Source organism: Oncorhynchus keta, chromosome 34 (genome assembly GCF_023373465.1).
Source record: "Oncorhynchus keta strain PuntledgeMale-10-30-2019 chromosome 34, Oket_V2, whole genome shotgun sequence".
Lineage (NCBI taxonomy): Eukaryota > Metazoa > Chordata > Actinopteri > Salmoniformes > Salmonidae > Oncorhynchus > Oncorhynchus keta.
Genome location: NC_068454.1, coordinates 71,887,992 through 71,900,038, shown reverse-complemented (window position 1 = coordinate 71,900,038; position 12,047 = coordinate 71,887,992). Strand labels below are relative to the sequence as shown.

At 41.9% G+C, this 12,047-nt stretch overlaps 1 protein-coding gene across 1 annotated transcript; it reads left to right on the top strand.

Moving 5' to 3' along the window:
- The first annotated feature begins 242 nt into the window (after nucleotides 1–242).
- si:dkey-33i11.1 (B-cell receptor CD22) lies at nucleotides 243–9,255 on the top strand. The gene is made up of 13 exons (XM_035749172.1): nucleotides 243–480; nucleotides 592–655; nucleotides 904–1,254; nucleotides 1,577–1,834; nucleotides 2,161–2,430; nucleotides 2,946–3,215; nucleotides 4,488–4,757; nucleotides 5,303–5,384; nucleotides 5,524–5,572; nucleotides 5,696–5,782; nucleotides 6,090–6,214; nucleotides 8,099–8,209; nucleotides 8,409–9,255. Exons 2-12 carry the CDS (start codon nucleotides 607–609, stop codon nucleotides 8,199–8,201), a joined length of 1,914 nt encoding a protein of 637 aa, XP_035605065.1. The 5' UTR covers nucleotides 243–480; nucleotides 592–606; the 3' UTR covers nucleotides 8,202–8,209; nucleotides 8,409–9,255.
- The last annotated feature ends 2,792 nt before the right edge of the window (nucleotides 9,256–12,047 follow it).

The following is a 12,047-nucleotide window of genomic DNA, read 5'->3' as shown; positions in this document are numbered from 1 at the left end:
CTACACCCCTAACCTTAACCCTACCCCTAACCCCTAGCCTAGCTTATGTTATCCACCGAGCTAATGTTAGAGTTGAACTTTAGCCACAACACATTGGAATTCATAACATATCATATGAAATAGATTATGAATAACTACAAATTAATACATACCATACCAAACGTAATGTACTAATTTGAGTTTCCCGGATTTTCGTCTACTTTCTTACGTCTACCCACGAGTCCAGGTTGCATAATCGGAGCTAAAGCGGGTTGTGGAGGAGAGCTCGGCAGGAGCATGATTCGACATGGTTAGAGGTGATGGCTAGAGACTCGAAACTGACCCGTCCCCGCCTCCTCTTCTATCTTATCCTAGGTTGGGTCAGCCTCACAAACAAATTTCGCGACCTGCGTCCTCATAATAATAGACACCGATTGCCCGGCGCGCAGACTGACTTTCCTGGCTACTCTGTGAGAAAAGAGGACAAGGACACCTGGCGAGGTGGGTCTTCGGTGATCTATTGGTCATGATGATGTTGATGCTGATCGTTGCTTTCGTTCCTTCTGTTCACTCATATCAATTTTCACTCTCTGGTTGAATTTGACTTTGTAGGGCTTGTGCGGAGACATGTTAACAGTTGCGTTTGCATTGAGCGTCATCCTCACCGCTTTACCAGGTAACTGCATAATACACCTTATTGCACCTTAGTTACCGGCATTTTATTAAATGCCACTTCAGTAGCCTATGTTCTGAAATCATTCTGTTCTGTGCTTATACTGCTAAAGTTACCCAGGTGTCCTTGCATTGCGCACAGGTTATTTATATGGTATTGATCTGTGAGACACACAGTCAGCAGCAGGCAGCACTTGAGGACACCCTGCACACATTATTGGCTTCATCAGTAATGTTTGTGTTTTCTTCCAGGCTCTGGGGGTAGTAAGTGGACTGTGTCCTTCACCCGGAGAGAGATCTGTGTCTGGGCTGGGACCACTGTCACTCTCCCTTGTTGGTATGACTACCCATCAGGACACACTGTCAGGAGGGTGATGTGGTTCAGGGTCTCTGGCCGGAGGGAGTTTGCCCACCACTCTGACTCCAACTTGGTTAGCATGTCTTATAGAGGAAGGACAAAGTATACAGGCAGCCATAAAAGCTGTGGGATCCAGATCACCAAAGTGAACCTTGGCGATGCTGGACAGTACCACTTCAGGTTTGAGACAGACCACCCACAGGGACGATGGACCTCCCCGGACACCGTCTCGCTCTTTGTCACAGGTCAGTCATCTATCCTGCATATCAAAACAGCTTTTGTGTAATTTTGTTTCATTTGATTAAATCTCTATAAATCCCATGTTAATCTGTGCTTGAAATTTATTAATTGTAGCATGTTGTGGAGCATATCCATTGACATTTACCATGTTCACTGTGATACATGCTTCTCCGAGCCACAATTATTCCAGGACATACACATATAGTAACTGTCTCTAATACACACACCTTATGTCATAGCAGAGAGGAATATAATGTTAGGTAAACAAATCAGAGTTATATTCGTTGAATGTTGTTCCATAATTCTCTCTGTCTGTGTTGCTCCCAGAGCTTCAGGTTCAGGTCCATCCTGCGAGGACAGCCAACATGTTTGGGTCAGGAGAGACAGTGTACCTGGGCTGTATGGCCAGAGGCTGTGCTGCAGATGGGAGGAGTCTTGCTCTCTACAGGAACGGCATCAACCTGGGATCACCTGAGAAGTGGCTGACCATCTACAACTTTGACAGCCAGCACGCTGGTACCTACACCTGTCGCCCAATCCCCCCACAGAATGTCCAGTCTCCGCCGCTGGCCTTGGCTCTGGGACGTGAGTAGTGTTTATGTGTGATTGACGTTTGAATTTTCATGACCTTATAGGTTTCAGTTAGTATTTACTTTCTATCCCCCGTCTCTCTCTCTCTCTCTCTCTCTCTCTCTCTCTCTCTCTCTCTCTCTCTCTCTCTCTCCCCTCTCCATCTTCCCATTTCATTTTCTTCTTTTCATTATCTTCACCTCTTAAATCAAACCCTATTTTATTGGTCACATACACATATTTAGCAAATGTTATTGCGGGAATAGCAAAATGCTTGTGTTTCTAGCTCCAACAGTGTAGTAACTCTCTCTCTCTCCTTTGCTCTCCCCAACATCCCCTAGATGCTCCTCGTTCCACAGTGATTGAGGTGAGTCCCATGGGTGTGGTAGTGGAGGGGGTCTCTGTGACTATGACCTGCAACAGCAGTGGGGCTCCGGTGGTGGAGAGCTATGCCTGGTTTAAGGACAGGGAGAGTGGCAGCATTCCAGACAGCTTCAGACCCCAGCTCCACCTGAAGAGGGTGTCCCACACCGACCGGGGAGAGTACTTCTGTGTGGCACGCAACCCACTTGGTACAGAGAGGTCCAAACCTGTCCTGCTCAACGTCACATGTAAGGGCTGGCTGTTGGTATCTATGCATGTCTATAAATTATCAGTGCGTATTTAGTGTTTTTAGACAAACATTGCTTGCGGTACGGTTTTGGAAGCAGTTGATACCATGGAATTGGAATTCTAGTTCTATGGTCAATACAACAATTGGTGTATAGCTAGTGAGTCTGATATGGTCATATTAAGTTATTGCCTTCTATAGGGAATACAAGTATATTACTGTTGTAAAGATTGAACATCTATTCATCTTTCACATAACCAAGTGCCATTGTCACTGTCTGTGAGGGTAGTCTTGGTCAATCATGATTGGGTAATATGTTTATTTTAGCAACTATGGGGGCATCATTTGTCACAAGGCCTACAACAGGAAGTTACAGTACACTTTCCACAATCTCCACAAGGGCATTTTGACTTCTTAAATTGTCACTGCATAACTCTACTTTTCATACCTGCAATTTATGTTACTACTCTGCTAAGCGAATACATCATAACAATAATGTATTGTTTTGTTGTCCAGACTCTCCAAAGAGCACCAAGGTGTTGGTTAGTCCAACAGGAGACATCAAGGAAGGCTACTCTGTCAACCTGACCTGCAGCAGCAAGGCCCACCCCCCAGTGGACCGCTATGCCTGGTTCAAGATCATGGGGGGTCAGACCTGGGCCAAAGGGTCAACACAGAACCTCTCCTTCTCCAGCGTCCGCTCACAGAACGGAGGACAGTACTACTGCACGGCCTGGAACCAACATGGACAGGGCAGCTCCTCTGTTTTCACCCTCGCCATTCTCTGTAAGTAGAACAACAAGATTTCTCTAAAATCTTCTGTGTAAGTAATGTTCAAATAATGGCTGGCTGTCCACTGTTCTGAATTGTTGCCTGGATTGGACAGATATAAGACTGTAGCTGATAATGTTATGAAACTGTCAGAGGAAATCTGATCATGGTTCCTGACCGCACACTGTAAATTGATGAAAATACTGTGGTCATTTTGCATGCTCTTCTATTCCAAGAGAGAGATATGGTGTACACTGAGTGTACAAAACATTAGGAACACTTTCCTTCAGAACAGACTCAATTTGTCGGGCCATGGACTCTACAAGGTGTCAAAACCCTTCCACAGGGATGCTGGCCTATGTTGACCTCAATGCTTCCCACAGTTGTGTCAAGTTGGCTGGATGTACTTTGGGTAGTGGACCATGCTTGATACACACAGGAAATTGTTGAGCGTGAATAATCCAGCAGTGCTGCAGTTCTTGACACACCCAAACTGGTGTGCCTGGCACCTTCTACCGTACCTTGTTCAAAGGCACTTAAATATTTTGTCTTGACCATTCACCCTCTGAGTGGCACACATACACAATCCATGTATCAATTGTCTCAAGCCTTAAAAATCCTTCTTTAACCTGCCTCCACCGCTTGATCTACACTGATTGAAGTTGATTTAACAGGTGACATCAATAAGGGATCATAGGATTCACCTGGTCAGTCTATGTCATGTTTTGTCCACTCAGTGTATGTCCAACCTCAGGAGTGTGTTAAGGTGACCAGGAGTGTGTGTGGAGCCAGTGTGCTGCTCAGGTTCCTCTGTATGCAAAATGACACCTAAACTCCTTTCTGCACTGTGGAGGAACCAATCAATCTTACCTGTCTCTGTCAGTGTCTCTTTCTCTTTCTCTCTCGATCCCTCTCGCCCCCTCTGTTTTGTAATTTCTCAAAAATCGTTCTATCTCTCTAAATATTTGTTTAACTTTCCTTGTTTTTCTCCCTCTCTCTCTCTCTCCTCCATCACCTTGACTCCCTGTTGGTCTACTCCCTCCCTTTTCCCCTTCTCTTCTCTCTCATCTCTCATTGCCCTTGGCTGCCTGTCGGTCTACTCCCCCCTTCCCTCCTTCTCCTCTCTCTCTCACCCCTCTCTCCGCCTTTGGCTGCCTGTCTGTCTATCCTATTATCCTTTCTCTCTTTCACTACCCCTCCATGCCACCATTTTTATCCTCTCCCCTATCCCTCTCTCTCTCTCTGCATGCCCCCCCCACACCTCTCCTCTTCTCCCCTCTCTCCCAGATGCCCCTAAGAACACGTCTGTGTTTGCGCAGCCCTCCAGTGTGATCGACGCGGGCCGTCCTCTGACTCTGACCTGCAGCAGCCAGGCCAACCCGGCGGTGGACAACTACACGTGGTTCAGGATCAATGCGGCTGACGCCTGGGTAACGCGATCGGGCCCAAGCTACACCTTCGCTGAGGTCAGCCCCGGGGAGAGCGGCCAGTACTACTGCGAGGCACGCAACCGTATCGGCGTCCACAGCTCGCCTGTCCTCACTGTCAGGGTCAGAGGTCAGTGGACTGGGCAGGATGGAGGGAGGTTAGAGTAGGAGGTGGGGAGTCCGAACTCAGTGACCCAGATGGCTTCTGCCTGTGTGTTTCTTATTTAATCACTACTGTAAATGTAATGTCTGTCTCACAAACATGTTTGGCAAGACACTGTGTCTAAATGTGTCACTGTATGCCCCTCAGTCTGCCCACTCACGATCCCAGAGTCTTTCTGATTTCAATTCTCTGACCTGTGAGTCATATATGGATAACTTTCACTAACTGTTAAAGGGGAAGAAGAGCTGAACTTTGATATCAGATAACAGAAGTCTAGAGATTTGATAATTGATTAATGGAGCCGACAAAAGCACGATATTTTGCTCTGTCTGTCTTCCTGTCTATGTCTGTCAATCTTTCTGTCCCTATTTTCTTCTCATTCTTCTTGGCCATCTCTTTCCTCTCCTTCACTCTCACTGTCATTAACCCAAACATCCCCATTCTCCCCTCTATGATGGTGACAACTGTCAGATTTACTCAGACTGAACCAGTTGTTTCTCTCTGATTGGCAGGCAGACTGAAGGTTATCGCCCTGGCCTCAGCTGTGGGCGTATCTGCTGGTCTCATCACTCTCACTGTGGCCGTCATGATCAGGTGACGCACTCCACCTTTCAACACTATGATGGTCTATGGAAGGCAGGGGACCTCAGGAACATTGGCCCGAATCAGTGTTACAATACACTTCATTTGATTGTGGAAATCAATATGTTGTATCTATCTGCCTTCTTCACAGCAAAAACATGCACAGAGTAGACATGGAATATCCAGAGGAAAACGAGAAGGTACTTGACTCTTCCTCCTCCAAGCATTGGCATCAATATAGCCTAGCCATTATGTGATGAAATAATATATAGAAAAATATTTAACAAAGAATTGTCATTGGTTGTATTTATATGGAATAACAGAGGCCATCGGTGACAGCTGACACCCTGTTCTACGAGTCAGTCCAGCAGACCCTTCAGTTGAGGACTGGCAAGATGGCCGACATCCCGGTAGGTTAAACAACAACTCCCACTCTGCACCACTAGAGGGAAACACCATGTTCCGCTTGTAATAATCAGGTCATGCCATTAGAATTCCTCATGATTGGATTCCCATCTTCTTTTGAAAGATCAAAGGTAACAATATGTACCTACACTTTAATGACACTGCACCTACCATGTAAATACATCAGGGGTAGTTACAACCCCATCATTCGGACACATTTTAAACCCAGGTTTGGGTTCTCTCTATTGAAGTGACATTAACCCTTCTTCAGTCCTCTCATAGGAATCCCCCTATTTTCTCTGTGTTTGATAGGAGGAGCCAGAGGAGGTGTATGAGAGGGCCCATCCCTCCATCGTACCCCTGAAGGATGCTCCACCCTGCACAGAGGCAGACAGCATCCTCAACTATATCACTGTGCATTACTCCAGGATCCCAAGGTAACCAACCACCCTCCATCTCTCACTTCCTCCTACCCTCTCCCCTTGATCTTCCTCTTTTCTCTTTTTCTTACCCCCTCTCTCCCCGTTCTACTCACCTTTCTCCTTCTCTCCTCTCCCTTATACACTCTCCTCCCTCTTTCTCCTCCTACCCTCTCCCTTCCTGCTCATGCATCTCCTCTCTCAGTCTTATCCTTCTCTCTTCCTCTTTCCGACATACAGACCAGTGGCACATTGCATTACCTACAGTTGAAGTCAGAAGTTTACATACACCTAAGCCAAATACATTTAAACTCAATTTTTCACAATTCCTGACATTTCATCAGAGTATAAATTCCCTGTCTTAGGTCAGTAAGGATCACCACTTTATTGTAAGAATGTGAAATGTCAGAATAATAGTAGAGAAAATGTTTTATTTGAGGTTTCATCACATTCCCAGTGGGTCAGAAGTTTACAATCACTTAGTATTTTGTAGCATTGCCTTTAAATTGTTTAACTTGGGTCAAACGTTTTGGGTAGCCTTCAACAAGCTTCCCACAATAAGTTGGGTGAATTTTGGCCCATTCCCCCTGACAGAGCTGGTGTAACTGAGTCAGGTTTTTAGGCCTCCTTGCTCGCACACATTTTTTCAGTTCTGCCCAGAAATTTTCTATAGGATTGAGGTCAGGGCTTTGTGATGGCCACTCCAACACATTGACTTTGTTGTCCTTAAGCCATTTTGCCACAACTTTGGAAGTATTCTTGGGGTCATTGTCCATTTGGAAGACCCATTTGCGACCAAGCTTTAACTTCTGATGTCTTGAGATGTTGCTTCGATATAGCCACATCATTTTCCTACCTCATGATGCCATCTATTTTGTGAAGTGCACCAGTCCCTCCTGCAGCAAAGCAACCCCACAACATGATGCTACCACCCACATCATGCTTCACGGTTTAGATGGTGTTCTTCAGCTTGAAAGCCTCCCCCTTTCAAACATAACGATGGTCATTATGGCCAACAGTTCTATTTTTGTTTCATCAGACCAGAGGACATTTCTCCAAAAAGTAAAATTTTTGTCCCCATGTGCAATTGCAAACCGTAGTCTGGCTTTTTTAATGGCGGTTTTGGAGCAGTGGCTTCTTCCTTGCTGAGCGGCCTTTCAGGTTATGTCGATATAGGACTCGTTTTACTGTGGATATAGATACTTTTGTAACTGTTTCCTCGAGCATCTTCACAAGGTCCTTTGCTGTTGTTCTGGGATTGATTTGCACTTTTCGAACCAAAGTACGTTCTTCTCTAGGAGAGAGAACGCTTCTCCTTCGTGAGCTGTATGACAGCTGCGTGGTCCCATGGTGTTTATACTTTCGTATTATTGTTTGTACAGGTGAACGTGGTACCTTTAGGCATTTGGAAATTGCTCCCAAGATTGAACCAGACTTGTGGAGGTCTACAATTTTTTTCTGGGGTCCTGGCTGATTTCCTTTGATTTTCCCATGATGTCAAACAAAGAGGCACTGAGTGGTAGGCCTTGAAATACATCCACAGGTACATCTCCAAATGACTCAAATTATGTTAATTAGCCTATCTGAAGCTTCTAAAGCCATGACATCATTTTCTGGAATTTTCCAAGCTGTTTAAAGGCACAGTCAACTTAGTGTATGTAAACTTCTGACTGACTGGAATTGTGATACAGTGAATTAAAAGTGAAATAATTTGTCTGTTAACAATTAATGGATAAAGTACTCGTGTCATGCACAAAGTAGATGTCCTAACCAACTTGCCAAAACTATAGTTTGTTAACAAGAAATTTGTGGAGAGGTTGAAAAACAAGTTTTAATGACTCCAACATAAGTGTGTGTAAGCTTCCAACTTCAACTGTCTGTCCATTCCTCTTTTCTTCCCAGTCTGGACCAGATTCAAGTTACAAATGTACCACTGGATGGCGATAAAGAGCCAAAGGATGCTGCCAATGTTGTTTACACTGTCCTGGCCAGACCACACCAGTAGTAGTGCAGGTAAAGTAGGACATCTTTTGATGTCACTAATTTATCTCTGCTAATATATGAACATCAAGAGTTATATACACCTCACAATCTAATGAAATAATTTGCAACAAGTTCAAGTTTGACCATAGAGACAAACATATTCTAAATGTGAATTCAGTGACACACCTCCATTAACGTTGTTGTTTTTTTTCTCTCGCATATCTCCCAGATGAGAACTGTAGCTCCAAATGAGTGACATCGCCAGAAGGATCTCTACCATCAACCCCTGAACTGTTTCTGAGCTGGACTGCTCACTCTAAGCCAATTTACTGTTTATCTAATTTACTACAAAGTCTAATTTACTAGGAATAGTTCAAGTAGTTACTTGTAATTCATTTGGCATTATAAGTGGCATTATAACTCATTTATTAGCATTTAACGTTTTACTAGTAGTGGCCAGATAATGAAATATTCCGATATCAGAATCATCCTTAAAATGTATCTTTTTCTCCCTCAGAAGGAAGTCATTTTGGACATTTTCTCTCTGGGTTCTCTCTATCTCCTCCATAAGATATCATTAAAATGTAACATACTTTAAAAATGAAGTTTGGTATGCATCATCACTCATGCTAGTCTTATGGAGAATGTGTGTAAATGTGTTACTGATCATATCTTATGTTTAGGGTATGGTTGGTATGTCCCAAATTGCTTGTTGAAATAGCTTTTTGTCAAATAAACATTTTTAAATGAAGAAAGAATTGCTAGATGTATTAAAGACATGTATCAGGTAGACACTTACCCTGTTTATTCTGATCTATCATGCTGTGGATGTCAGTACTGAGTTATTGATTAATTATGTACATATGAACTGTGTACTACTTTTCATAACAGATGAACACGGAAATACTGCAGAGGTCAGAGGGGATATAGGAGAAAGACAAGCACCGAAACAAATTATTATTATTATTGTTATTATTATTATCATAATCTCGTCAACATACTGAATGTCTCTATATCACCAAATCTATTCCCTGCTTACATAGAATATTTACATGACCTTCCCTGTCAACCTTCAGTCTCAACTCCTGCATTCTGCTTGTGAAATTGTTATTATCACATCAGTCCATGGTATTTGCAATGGTCATTTTCTGACCAGTCTCATTCTGTGGACATGCTCTGTAGATGAGTGAGTGATCAAAGTTTCTTTCTATAAAGTTTCATGTGTTTCCTTTCATTCAGTTGATTTTTATGTTTTCCAATGCTAATGCAGAACAGGATTTCTATTAAGAAATTGAAGCATAGTTAAGTGTATTTCATGTTGGTGAGGATAAAAACAGAATGACTAGATTATGTAAATGTGTATCCCAGTTGTGCTGTCTTATTGACAGCAGGGCTGGAGTCAATCCCATTTTAATTCCACTATATTCAGAAAGTACACCAATTCCAAATTTTCTTCATTGAAAAGCCTTGACGATATTTGGAATTGGAATTTCAGTGTAGTTCTTGAATTTAAATGGAATTGACCCCAACCCTGATTGACAGAGACAGTTACACCTTCTTTAAATTAAAACAATGTTGATGCTGCCACCACCATGCTCCACCGTAGGGATGGTGCAAGGTTTTCCTCCAGTCTGTTTAATGACTGGCTTTGCTACTGTCTAATACTGTATAATTCCCTCAACCTGTGGTGTTGCAGTTTGATGTGGTGTGGCTCTTTGAAACAACCAGTGTGATTACTCTCAAGTTGCCAGGTGAGTATAATATATATATATTTTTTTGTTTGATACTCTATCATTCTGTGGATGCCAGTATTCAGTTATTAATAAATTAATTATATAAACTGCATATTGTATATGGCTCATTAGAGATGAGCAAGGAACTGATCAGAGGGGATATTTGATATTGGTCTAATGCTATTGTTATTACCTTAAAGGTGAAATATATATTTATCAAATGACTAACCTCAAAGGAAAGTAATATATTATTATCTAAGATTACAGAGTAACTCACTCTTTACATCAACAAATATACAGAAGTGACTGATAGCCAGTTTGTGCACCAGCATGTGTAGAGTATGATCTTTCAAATTAACATATCTGAAGGTAGGCCACACGTAGGAATGCTATATTATATTTTCCTACATTTAAAAAGGGCAAATGGGTACTGTACCTTTGAGTGTTGTAGATAAGTGTGATAACTGCTTTTTGTGGAAGTAATTGGAAGATGACATTCAACGATACAACACCATAGCTCCATGTGCCTTAACAAGTTGAGGGGAAGGTCATCTAAACCCTTAACCTGTTTACATTATGTGGAACACTGAGCTGATGAGCAAGCGCCAACCTTTTGAAGGTTAAACAACTGGGTTGTATATTTTGACTAGGTTGATGTCCCAGGGACAGTTAATGAAAACATAGGTCATGTGGTATGAAATATGGACACAGTGGTTAACATTGTGAGATGTATTCATCTCTGAATCTACAGATCCCTTGGTATGTGTGTGTATTTTTGATACTCACTCCCATTAATAGAAGTCTAACCTTTATTATGGATTATAGTATTACCATTATAATTGGATTGTACAACCCAGAATGAAGGGTTTGAAATTATGAAGTGTCTGTTTTTTTCTGTTTTGATTTCCATTACTTTAATAGGAGTATAGAATATTTTGATATAGAAGCTAAAATCTAAATGCTTACATTAAAATGTAATGATTATTGTCACACAAGTGATGAGGATGGAATGTAATGGACATTTAATGTTTGTGCTTTTCTTATAACTAATTTCTGTGTTCAATTCATGTGCTGTTCTATAAACCAATTTATGTGTTCATGCAAGTGGTTGACTGTACAAATCCTCACTATCAGTAACTGAAATGTGGCAGTACGCCCAGTCCTTGTTTTGAAAGATATCTCAGTTTCATGGTCTAAGCTTTGAGAAAAGAAGCCTTGTGAGGTATTGGTCTGTCACGTGCTATGAACCAGTATTGGTCTGTCACATGAATTAAATAAAACAGTAATGATTCACTATGCTACATCATGCAAATATGACTTGTCTGCGTATAGCCGTATATAAGACAACTGTTGGGACTGCCCAGGCAGAGCTCCTGATTGACATGTGTTCTATGATGCATTGAGTTGGTTGGAACCTCTCCAGCACGCTGACAAACAAACTATGATTCATTTAAGATTGACTTTGAGTGTCCCTGTGTAAGAATTTCCAAGACATAACCATCTCTGTCTTATGTAACCATACAAAACGTAACATATCATACTAGTTTCGTATACTTGATTTACGTTTACTATGTTATGTCTAGTTTATGAGACCAGGCTTTTCTGAGGTCCTCAGAGACAGTAGTGCTTTTACTTGGGGTGATTTTATTGTGCTACTTTATCATCCTGATATCTTATTATTTGCCCTATTTATTTTACTTCCATCAGTCTCTCTGGTTTCACTGTTGTTTTCTTGCCCTATTCAGTTTAATTTTACCATTTTATTTTGTCTAGATTATCTATCATATCTTTGTAATTTTTATATATGTGTTTATGATTTTACTTTTGTTTTAAGAACTTTAAATGCATTAACTGGTGATCTATGAATAAAGTTTGATTTGATATAGATTTACGCTGTACCGTAGGTCAAACATGACTTTCTTACATGCAGAAATAAGGAATCATTAGGAGTCCTTCCTCTTACTCAAACACCAAGACAATATATCACATTTCTTCGAAGAAGAAGAAGTCTTTCTCATGATAGCATGGTCAGCATGTTTATAACACATTTATAATGTACAGTATTTAGCCAAAAACCTGTTTGCCTCTGCCAGTATAGCGGACATGAGCCGAAGAATGGTTGCTCATGGTCACAT

Excerpts from the sequence above, each read along its gene's own strand:
- si:dkey-33i11.1 (XM_035749172.1), top strand. The coding sequence starts at position 607 with ATGTTAACAGTTGCGTTTGCATTGAGCGTCATCCTCACCGCTTTACCA. Across the intron at positions 656-903 it reads CATCCTCACCGCTTTACCAG|GCTCTGGGGGTAGTAAGTGG; the intron begins GTAACTGCATAA and ends GTTTTCTTCCAG. Across the intron at positions 5,385-5,523 it reads ACTGTGGCCGTCATGATCAG|CAAAAACATGCACAGAGTAG; the intron begins GTGACGCACTCC and ends CCTTCTTCACAG.